Source organism: Ammospiza caudacuta, chromosome 32 (assembly GCF_027887145.1).
Source record: "Ammospiza caudacuta isolate bAmmCau1 chromosome 32, bAmmCau1.pri, whole genome shotgun sequence".
Lineage (NCBI taxonomy): Eukaryota > Metazoa > Chordata > Aves > Passeriformes > Passerellidae > Ammospiza > Ammospiza caudacuta.
The window spans coordinates 4,425,800-4,436,300 of NC_080624.1; the positions used below are offsets into that span (position 1 = coordinate 4,425,800).

General features: G+C 64.3%; 1 protein-coding gene across 1 annotated transcript; it reads right to left on the reverse strand.

The window, feature by feature from the left end:
- Positions 1-602: 602 nt before the first annotated feature.
- TAF6L (TATA-box binding protein associated factor 6 like) lies at positions 603-9,022 on the reverse strand. The gene is given in 15 exon segments (XM_058822339.1): positions 603-881; positions 1,011-1,202; positions 1,312-1,345; positions 1,446-1,570; positions 3,037-3,068; positions 3,071-3,145; positions 3,148-3,167; positions 4,599-4,819; positions 5,462-5,536; positions 5,615-5,709; positions 6,343-6,393; positions 6,719-6,869; positions 7,662-7,717; positions 7,750-7,780; positions 8,876-9,022. Coding segments are annotated over 15 exon segments (1,584 nt in total).
- Between the last annotated feature and the right edge of the window lie 1,479 nt (positions 9,023-10,501).

Here is a 10,501-nt window from a genome sequence, read left to right on the forward strand (position 1 = left end):
GCCCCTTTAATGAGCGCCACGCTTTAATGACCGCTCCCCTTTAATGACCGCTCCCCTTTAATGAGCGCCACCCTTTAATGAGCCCTCCCCTTTAATGAGCGCCACCCTTTAATGAGCGCCACGCTTTAATGAGCGCTCCCCTTTAATGACCGCTCCCCTTTAATGAGCGCTCCCGTTTAATGACCGCTCCCCTTTAATGAGCGCCATCCTTTAATGACCGCTCCCCTTTAATGACCGCCACCCTTTAATGACCGCTCCCCTTTAATGAGCGCCACCCTTTAATGAGCGCTCCCCTTTAATGACCGCCACCCTTTAATGAGCGCTCCCCTTTAATGACCGCCACCCTTTAATGAGCGCTCCCCTTTAATGACCGCCACCCTTTAATGAGCCCCACCCTTTAATGACCGCTCCCCTTTAATGAGCGCTCCCCTTCACTGACCGCTCCCCTTTAATGACCGCTCTCCTTTAATGAGCCCCACCCTTTAATGAGCGCCACCCTTTAATGAGCGCCACCCTTTAATGAGCGCTCCCCTTTAATGACCGCTCCCCTTCACTGACCGCTCCTCGCCGCCCCCCGCCCCATTTGCCGCCCCCGCCCCAGCTCAGAGCAGCAGCAGCAGCGAGTACTCGGCCCGGGGCCACCTCCGCGGGGCCCGCGCGGTTCTCCCGATCATCGGCAGCCGCTGCGCGTACCGGGAGCCGAGCGCGGCCCCGGGCGGCTGCGGGAAGCTCGTCTGGAAGCGGCGGCCGGGGCAGCGCCGCCCGGTCTGGCGCCCCGCGATCACGAAGCTGAAGCGGGGCGGGCCCCGAGGGGCGAAGCGGCATTTCTGGAACACGTCCCGAGCGCCGGGCCGGCGGCCGGGGGGGGGCGCGGGGGGTCCCGCGGGGCCGGGGCGGGGGTCCCGGCGCTCGGGGCCGCGGCGGGGGCGGCTCCTCGTCCCTCGGGCTCACCGTGGCGTTGGTCAATTGCGGCATTTTGCGGGCGGCTCCTTCGGCCGGGGGCTCCTTGCGGGCGCCCTCGGCGCTTCCCGGGGGCTCGGGGGGTCGCTGGGGGCGCCGGTACCGAAGCGGGCGGCGAGGCTGTCGCCGAAAAAGTCGTAGAGCTCGCGGTACATGTCCCGTAACGACGGCGAGGGCGGAGACGGCGGCGAGGATGAGGAGGACGAGGATGAGGACGAGGAGGAGGAAGCGGCGCCGCCCCCCTCCCGGTATCACCGGGCGGCCCAAACCCAGCTCGGGGGAGGGGTCCCGGCCGGGGGGGCTGTGCCGGGGGGACCCCTCGGGACCCCCAAACCCCGGGGCTTGCTGAGCCTTGGCCTTGAGCAGCCGCTCCACGGCGACCTGGGCGACACGGCGGGCGTCAAAGGGTTAAAGGGCGCGAGACCCCTCCCCAAAAAGCCCCCCCCGGTGTGTGGGACCCCTCCCCAAAGAGCCCCCCCCGGCGGATGGCTCCGTAGACTTTGTGGCCGTCAGCCTTGACCTGGGCGTTGGACACGGAGTAATCGTCCAGCACGGCCTGCAGGTTGGGCCAGTACGTGGGGAGGTGGGGGTACAGCACCCGCTCCACTGCCTGGAAACGGGGGGCACGGGCTGGAGACCCCCACCCTGAACCCCCAAACCAACCCTGAACCCCAAACCCCCCCTATGGAACCCCCAGACCAACCTGAACCCCCAAACCAACCCTGAACCCCCAAACCAACCCTGGAACCCCCAAACCCCCCCTGGAACCCCCAAACCCCCAAACCCCCCCCTATGGAACCCCCAGACCCGTACGTGGGGAGGTGGGGGTACAGCACCCGCTCCACTGCCTGGAAACGGGGGGCACGGGCTGGGAACCCCCCCACTGAACCCCCCCACTGAACCCCCAAAACCCTGGAACCCCCAAACCCCCCGTGGAACCCCCCCAAATCACCTTTAGACTTCTCTGGCCACTTCTCAGCCCCCTCAAACCTCTTTGGACCCCCCCCCAAAATCCCCTCGGGATTCCCCCAAACCCCTGTAGCCCACCCCCAAATCCCCTTGGGATGCCCCCAAACCTGCTGGGGACCCCTGAAACCCCTCAGGACCCCTCCAAACCCCCTCATGATCTCCCCAAATCCTCTCAGGACCCTCCCAAACCCCCTCAGGAACCCCATGGCCCCTTGGGGGACCCCCAAAACCCCCTCAGGACCCCCCCAAACCCCTTTGGGACCCCCCCAAACCCCCTTGGGATGCCCCTAAAGCCCCGTAGCCCCCCCTAAAACCCCTCAGGACTCCCCCAAACCTCCTCAGGACCCTCTCAAAATCTCCTGTAGCTACCCCAAACCCCCTCAGGACCCCCCAAAAACACCCTCAGGATCCCCCCAAACCTCCTCAGGACCCCCCCAAACCCCTTTGGGACCCCCAAATCCCCTCAGGATTCCCCCAAACCCCTTTGGGACCCCCCCAAACCCCTTTGGGACCCCCCCAAACCCCTTTGGGACCCCCCCAAACCTCCTCAGAACCCTCCCAAACCCCTTTGGGACCCCCCAAATCCCCTCAGGACCCCCCCAAACCCCTTTGGGACCCCCCCAAACCCCTTGGGATGCCCCCAAACCGCCTGTAGCTCCTCCAAATCCCCTCAGGACCCCCCCCCAAAACTCCTCAGGACCCTCTCAAGACCCCCCCAAACCCCCTCGGGACCCCCAAACCCCCTTGAGACCACCCCAAACCCCCTTGAGACCACCCCAAACCCCCTCGGGACCCCCCAAACCCCCTTGAGACCACCCCAACCCCCTCGGGACCCCCCAAACCCCCCATATCCGCCCCAAAGCCCCTTGAGACCACCCCAAACCCCCTCGGGACCCCCCGAACCCCCTTGAGACCACCCCAAACCCCCTCGGGACCCCCCAAACCCCCTTGAGACCACCCCAAACCCCCTCGGGACCCCCCAAACCCCCTTGAGACCACCCCAAACCCCCTCGGGACCCCCCAAACCCCCCATATCCGCCCCAAAGCCCCTTGAGACCACCCCAAACCCCCTCGGGACCCCCCGAACCCCCTCGGGACCCCCCGAACCTTCCATCCCAGCGCGTGCAGCCCCACCACGGCCCGTAGTGGGAGCAGAGCGGGCGCACGGGGTCGGCCAGAACCTTCTGCAGCGAGAGCAGGATCTGCTGGTAGAGCCCCCGCACAGCTCCCCGTGGCTCCTGCGGGCACAGCGGGCGCTCAGTGGCACCAACGCAGCTCCTGGAAAATCTTCCTGCCGGGGTCTCTTTGTCCCGAGAGGCCGAGAGGCCTCAGAGGGAAAGGAGAAGCCCAAGAATTGTCCGGGGAATGCAGCAGGTGAATCTTGGATTGGGCTCGCGCGGTTGGTTTTAATTAATGGCCAATTACGGGCGCAGATGGGTTGGGACTTTGAGCAGCCACAGGATTTTAATATTTTTCTCTTGTTTTTTCTTCTCTTTTTTCTTCCCTTCCCTTTTTCCTTATCTTTCTTCTTTTCTTTCTCTTTTTTTTTTTTTTCCTTTTTCCTTTCTTTTCCTTTTGCTTCCCTTCCCTACTTTTCCCCTTTTATTTTTTCCTTCCCTTCCCTTCCCTTTTCCCTTTTCCGTTTCCTTTCCTGCCTTCTGATGAAATCTTTCCTCCTATTTTTCCAGTCTAGTTTTGACAAATAATTTCAACACAATAGAAATCACAAAATAACAGACCCCCAGAAGGGCGCTTTGTTACTTTGTGGTTTATATTACATTGGAAACACCGAGACAAGACCCTCATCCCTCCCCTCCTCCGGAACCCCTGCGGGCCCCGACCCCTTGTGGGACCCCCAGGACCCCCTTGGGACAACCGAAACCCCCCCAGGAGCCCCCAAACCCCCAGGACCCCCTTGGGACAACCGAAACCCCCCCAGGACCCCCCGAACCGCACCCTGGGACCCCCCCAAACCCCCTCAGGACCCTCCGGGACATCCCTCGGGACAATCCAAGCCCTATCAGGAGCACCCTAGGAGCCGCCAAACCCCCCCAGGACCCCCCAAACCCCTCAGGAGCCCCCCTGGGAACCCCCAAACCCCCTCAGGACCCCCCAAACCCCTCCCAAACCCCCTCAGGACCCCCCAAACCCCCCCAGGAGCCCCCCTGGGAATCCCCAAACCCCCTCAGGAGCCCCCCTGGGAACCCCCAAACCCCCTCAGGATCCCCCAAATCCCCTCAGGACCCCCCAAACCCCTCCCAATCCCCCCAGGAGCCCCCAAACCCCCTCAGGACCCCCCTGGGAACCCCCAAACCCCCTCAGGACCCCCCAGTCTCCCCCCAGGAGCCCCCAAACCCCCTCAGGACCCCCCAAACCCCTCCCAATCCCCCCCAGGACCCCCCAAACACCCTCAGGACCCCCCCAATCCCCCCCCAGGAGCCCCCAAACCCCCTCAGGACCCCCCAAACCCCCCCCAGGAGCCCCCAAACCCCCTCAGGACCCCCCTGGGAACCCCCAAACCCCCCCCAGGAGCCCCCAAACCCCCTCAGGACCCCCCTGGGAACCCCCAAACCCCCTCAGGACCCCCCAAACCCCTCCCAATCCCCCCCCCAGGACCCCCCAGACCCCCCCAGGCGCCCCCAGACCCCCCAGGCGCCCCCCGCGCCCACCAGAAGATGCGGCCCAGCAGCAGCGCGGCGTAGTCGCGCAGGGTCCAGTGGTCGTTGAGGGGGTTGATGGAGGCGGCCAGCGGCTCCAGCACGCAGTACAGCACCGAGCCCACCAGCGAGCCCGCGTACGAGCCCAGGCACAGGAACGGGTTCTGCAGGAGGCTGCGGGCCAGCTGCAGCAGCCGGCTCAGCTGCTCCAGGTCGTGGCTCACCGACTTCACCTGGCACAGGTGAGAATTCGGGAAGGTTCCGGGGACGGTCTGGGACAGCCCAGCCCAGCCCGGCCCGGCCCGGCCCGGCCCAGCCCGGCTGCTCCAGGCTGTGGCTCAGGGATTTCACCTGGGGCAGGTGGGGACAGGTGGGAGGGAGGGTGTGGGGACGTTCCAGGGACAGTCCCGGACAGTTTGGGACAGCCCAGCCCAGCCCGGCCCAGCCCAGCCCAGCCCAGCCCAGCCCAGTTCACCCCAGCTCGGCTGCTCCAGGTCGTGGCTCGGGGATTTCACCTGGGGCAGGTGAGGGAAGGTGGGAGGGAGAGCACGAAAAGGCTCCCGGGACAGCCCAGCCCAGCCCAGAAACCTTCAGCAGCCTCTGGAGATCTCCGGGACACCTCCAGGACCCTCCAAACTCAGCCCAAACTCCCTCAGGACGCCCCAAATTCCTCCAGGACCCTCCAAACTCACCCCAAACTCCCTCAGGATGCCCCAAATTCCTCCAGGACCCTCCAAACTCACCCCAGACACTGCCAGGAACCCTCAAACCCCCTCAGGACCCCTCAAACTCACCCCAAACCCCATCAAGACCCCCTAAATCCCCCCAGGACCCCCTCCAAGACCCCCAAACCCCCCAGGAGCCCCCAGACTCACCCCGCTGACCACGTACACGAAGTAGGGCAGCAGCGCCGCGATCTTGGGGTTGCTCTGGAGATCCTGCAGAGCCACCTGGGGGGGGGGGGGCAGGGGGGGTCAGCCCGGCCTGGGGGCACCCCCTGAGACCCCCCCCCAGCCCCCCAGACCCACCTTCATGAGCTGGGGGTCGTCGCCCAGCACGGCGCGGGTGACGTGTTGGTAATACTTGAGGAGGTCGTCGCTGAGCGAGGAGACGGCGCTGGGCACTGCCAGGGGGCACCCCAAAACTGAGACCACTCTGGGGGGGCTGGGGAGGACGAGAAAAGGGGTCTGGGGGCGTTTCAGGGGGTCCCTGGGGGGGATCTGGGGGGGGGGTTCAGGGGGGTCTCAGGGTGTCTGGGGGGGGCTGGGGATGATGAGAAAAGGGGTCTGGGGAGGGGTCTGGGGGATTTCGGGGGGTCCTGGGGGGCTTGGGATGAGAGGCAGGGGGCATCTGGGGAGGGGTCTGGGGGATTTCGGGGGGTCCTGGGGGGCTTGGGATGAGAGGCAGGGGGCATCTGGGGGATTTCGGGGGGTCCTGGGGGTCTTGGGGAGCTCTTAGGACGAAGGGCATGGGGGAGTCTGGGGGATTTCAGGGGTCCCTGGGGGTCTTGGGGAGCTTGGGATGAAGGGCAGAGGGGGTCTGGGGGAGGGGAGGGGTCTTGGGGGTTTCAGGGGGTCCTGGAGGTCTGGGGGTCTTGGGGGATCCGGGGGTCCCAGGGGTCCTCAGAGGGGCTGGGGAGGGGTGCGGGGGATCTCAGGGGGTCCTGGGGGTATCTGAGGGGGCTCCCAGGGAGGTCCCGAAGGTTTTGGGGGGTCCCAGGGGGTCCCAGGGGGTCTCTGGGGGTCTCACTCCTCACCTGCTCCCTGCGGCTCCAGGTTCCCTTTGCCATCCAGGTAGGACACGTGCACTGCGGGGCAATGGGGGGGGCTGAGGTTTTGGGGTCCCCAGGGATAATTTCGGGGTCCCAGGATGATTCTGGGGGCTCCCAGGGGATATTTTGGGGTCCCAGGGGATATCTGGGGACATTTTGGGGCTCACCCCTGACGGCAGTCTCAGCACATCCCTTGGGGATCCCCAGGGACATTTTGGGGATATTTGAGGACATTTTGGGGACACTTTGGGGACATTTTTGGGCTCACCCCTGACGGCAGTCTCGGCGCAGCCCTTGTGGGGGGGTTCTCAGGGACATTTTGGGGATATTTGAGGACATTTTGGGGACATTTGGGGCTCACCCCTGACGGCAGTCTCGGCGCAGCCCTTGGGGATGTTGGTGGCCAGCGCCAGCTCCAGCAGATTCACCTCCCGATCCTCGGGGAAAAACAGATCCGAGTCCCGGAGCGGCCGGAACGGGAGCGAGTCCTGGGAACCGCAGCCACACACGGCCTGGGGACAGTGAGGGGACATTGGGGACATCACTGGGGACATCACTGGGGACATTGGGGACATCATTGGGGACATTGGGGACATCACTGGGGACATTGGGGACATTACTGGGGACACTCAGAGTCCTGCGAGCCGCAGCCACACACGGCCTGGGGACACTGGGGACATCACTGGGGACATTGGGGACATTGGGGACAATCAGAGTCCTGTGAGCCGCAGCCACACACGGCCTGGGGACAGTGAGGGGACACTGGGGACATCACTGGGGACATCACTGGGGACATCACTGGGGACACTGGGGACTCTGGGGACAGTGGGGACATCACTGGGGACAGCCCTGGGCATTTGGGGACTCTGTAGGGATTGGGCACAGCCCCGGTGGCAGCAGTGTCCCCGGGCTCAGCCCTCCCAATGTCCCCCCCCAGTGTCCCTGTCAGTCCCCTCGGTGTCCCCCCATTGTCCTCGGTGTCCCCCCATTGTCCTCGGTGTCCCCAGTCCCTGCCAGCCTTCCCAGTGCCCCCATAATGTCCCCAGTGTCCCCAGTTCATCCCAGTCCCCTCAGTGTCCCCACTGTCCCTGGTCCCCCAGTGTCCCCCAGTTCATCCCAGTGTCCCCAGTCCCCTTCATGTCCCCAATGTCCCCATTGTCCCCGCTGTCCCCAGTCCCTCCCAGTGTCCCCCATAATGTCCCCAGTGCCCCCATAATGTCCCCAGTGTCCCCAGTTCATCCCAGTGTCCCCAGTTCATCCCAGTGTCCCTCTGTCCCTCTGTCCCTCTGTCCCTCTGTCCCCACCTCGACGTTGCTCCAGCGCAGGGCTCGGTTGAAATCCTCCACGGTGAGGCGGCGGCTCGGTTGAAATCCTCCACGGTGAGGCGGCGGCGCCGGGTGTGCTTGAGGAACTGGGAGCTGTTCTGGGGAGAAAACGGGGAAAAATGGGAAAAAATATCCGGGAAAAACGGAAAAAAACAGGAAAAATGGGAAAAAATATCCGGGAAAAATGGGAAAAAACGGGAAAAATGGGAAAAAATATCCGGGAAAAACGGGAAAAAAACAGGAAAAATGGGGGATGAGGAACTGGGAGCTGTTCTGGGAAAATGGGAAAAAAACAGGAAAAATGGGAAAAATGGAGAATGAGGAACTGGGAATGGGAAATGAGGAACTGGGAATGGGAAATGAGGAACTGGGGGCTGTTCTGGGGAGAAAACGGGGAAAAATGGGAAAAAATATCCGGGAAAAATGGGGGATGAGGAACTGGGAGCTGTTCTGGGAATGGGAAAAACCGGGATAAATTGGGAGACGATGAACGGGAAAAATGGGAAATGAGGAACTGGGAACGGGGATGGGAACAGGGACAATGGGAACGGGGGAACGGGAACGGGGGAACGGGAACCGGGATCAGGGATGGGAATGGGAAATGAGGACGGGAACGGGAATGGGGGAATGGAAATGGAGATGGGAAACGTGATGGGAATAGGAATGGGGAAATGGGAATTGAAATGGGAACAGGAATGGGGAAATAAGAACGGGAATGGAAATGGAGATGGGAAACGGGAATGGGAATGGGGAAATGGGAAATGGGAATGGAAATGGGAATGGGGGATAGGGAAATGGGAACAGGGAAATGGGAATGGAAATGGGGAATGGGGGAATGGGAATTGAAATGGGAACAGGAATGGGGAAATAAGAACGGGAATGGAAATGGAGATGGGAAACGGGAATGGGAATAGGAATGGGGGAATGGGAATGGGAAACGGGGACAGGGGAATGGGAAATGGGGGAATGGGAAACGGGGAATGGGAATGGGAACAGGGAAACAGGAATAGGGGAATGGGGAAATGGGAATACGGACAGGGGAACGGGAACGGGGCAAAGGGAACAGGATCAGGTAAACCCCGCTCCCCCCGATGTCCCGGTACCTCCGCGGCCTCCCGCAGCCGGTAACCCCGGCAACCCCGGTCCCCTCCGGTATCCCCGGTAACTCCGACACTGCCCGGTGCCCCCGGTACCTGCGCGGCCTCCCGCAGCCGGTAGCACACGTCCTCGGCCAGCAGCGCCGCCACCTCATCGCTGAGCTCCAGCCCGGCGCTCTCGGCCATGAGCCGCACCGAGTCCCGGGGCAGCTCCACGAATCGCCGCTCCTCCCGCTCCGCCATGGCGGGGGCTCGGCCACGCCCACGAGGGGCGGGGTTATGCAAATCAGCACCCGCGCTGAGGATGCCGGGAGCAGCCCGGAACTTTTCCGCCGCGGAACGTTCCGGCCGTGCTGGCGGTTCCCGCACCGGAAGTGTCGGGAGAGCTCCCAAGATGGCGGCGCCCACGCGGTTGTGCCACGTTTGGGTGGGGGCCGAGACCGGAGCCCTTAAAGGTGGGGAGGGGTCGTGAGGGGGGTCCTGAGGGGTCTGGGGGGGTCCGGGGGGGTCTCGGGGGCGATTCCGGGGGGTTCTGAGGGAGTTCCGGGGACCGGGAGGGGCCTTTGGGGGCTCCCGGAGGTGTCTGGGAAGGCCCCGGGGGGGGTTTGGGGGGGGATTTGGGGGTCCCTGGGGGTCTTGGGGTGTTCGGGGTGGTCTTGGAAGTCCCGAGGGGGTTCGGGGGGGGTCCTGGTGCGGGTTTGGGGGGGGGTCCCGGGTGAGTTTGGGCGGTTTTGGGGGGTCCTGGGGGGGGGGGGGGGGATTCTTGTCGATTTTCGGGGGGTCCCGGGGGAATTGGGGCGGTTTCGGGGGGCTCCTGTCGGTTTTGGGGGTCCCGGGGGGGGTCCCTGACGTTCCCCTCCCCCCCCAGGGGTGAACCTGCAGCGCCGAGAGGCCTCGAACCACGCGGGGGGGGAGGGGCTGAGCCGGGCCCGGGGGGTCTCGGTGCTCACCTGGGGGGACCCCGCCCAGAGCCAGGTGAGGGGGGGCCGGGGGGATTTGGGGGCGTCCTGGAGGGTCCCGGGGGTGGCCTGGGGGGGTTTCGGGGGGTCCCTGGGGAGTTCTGGGGGTTCCTCTCAGTTTTGGGGGGTCCCGGGGGTGTCGCTGGGGGATTTTGGGGGGTCCTGGGGGAGATTTTGGGGTGCCCCGACCCCCCCTTTGTGCCCCCAGCTCCTGGTGGGCTCCCTGAGGGATTTTGGGGAGATTTTGGGAGTTTTGGGGTGCCCCGACCCCCCCTTTGTGCCCCCCAGCTCCTGGTGGGCTCCCTTAAATGCTCCCTGAGGGATTTTGGGGGTCCCAGGGCGTTCTGGGGTGTCCTGGGGGGGCATTTTGGGGGGTCCCGGGGGGTTTTTTGGGGTGCCCTGACCCCCTTTGCGCCCCCAGCTCCTGGTGGGCTGCCTCGATCGCTCCCTGAGGGATTTTGGGGTTTTTTTGGGGTGATTTTGGGGGTTTTTGGGGTGCCCTGACCCCCCCTTTGTGCCCCCAGCTCCTGGTGGGCTCCCTGAGGGATTTTGGGGTTTTTTTGGGGTGATTTTGGGAGTTTTGGGGTGCCCTGACCCCCCCTTTGTGCCCCCAGCTCCTGGTGGGCTCCCTGAGGGATTTTGGGGGTTTTGGGGGTTTTTTGGGAGTTTTGGGGTGCCCTGACCCCCCCTTTGTGCCCCCCCAGCTCCTGGTGGGCTCCCTCGATCGCTCCCTGAGCGTTTTCAGCACCGAGAGAGGAAAATT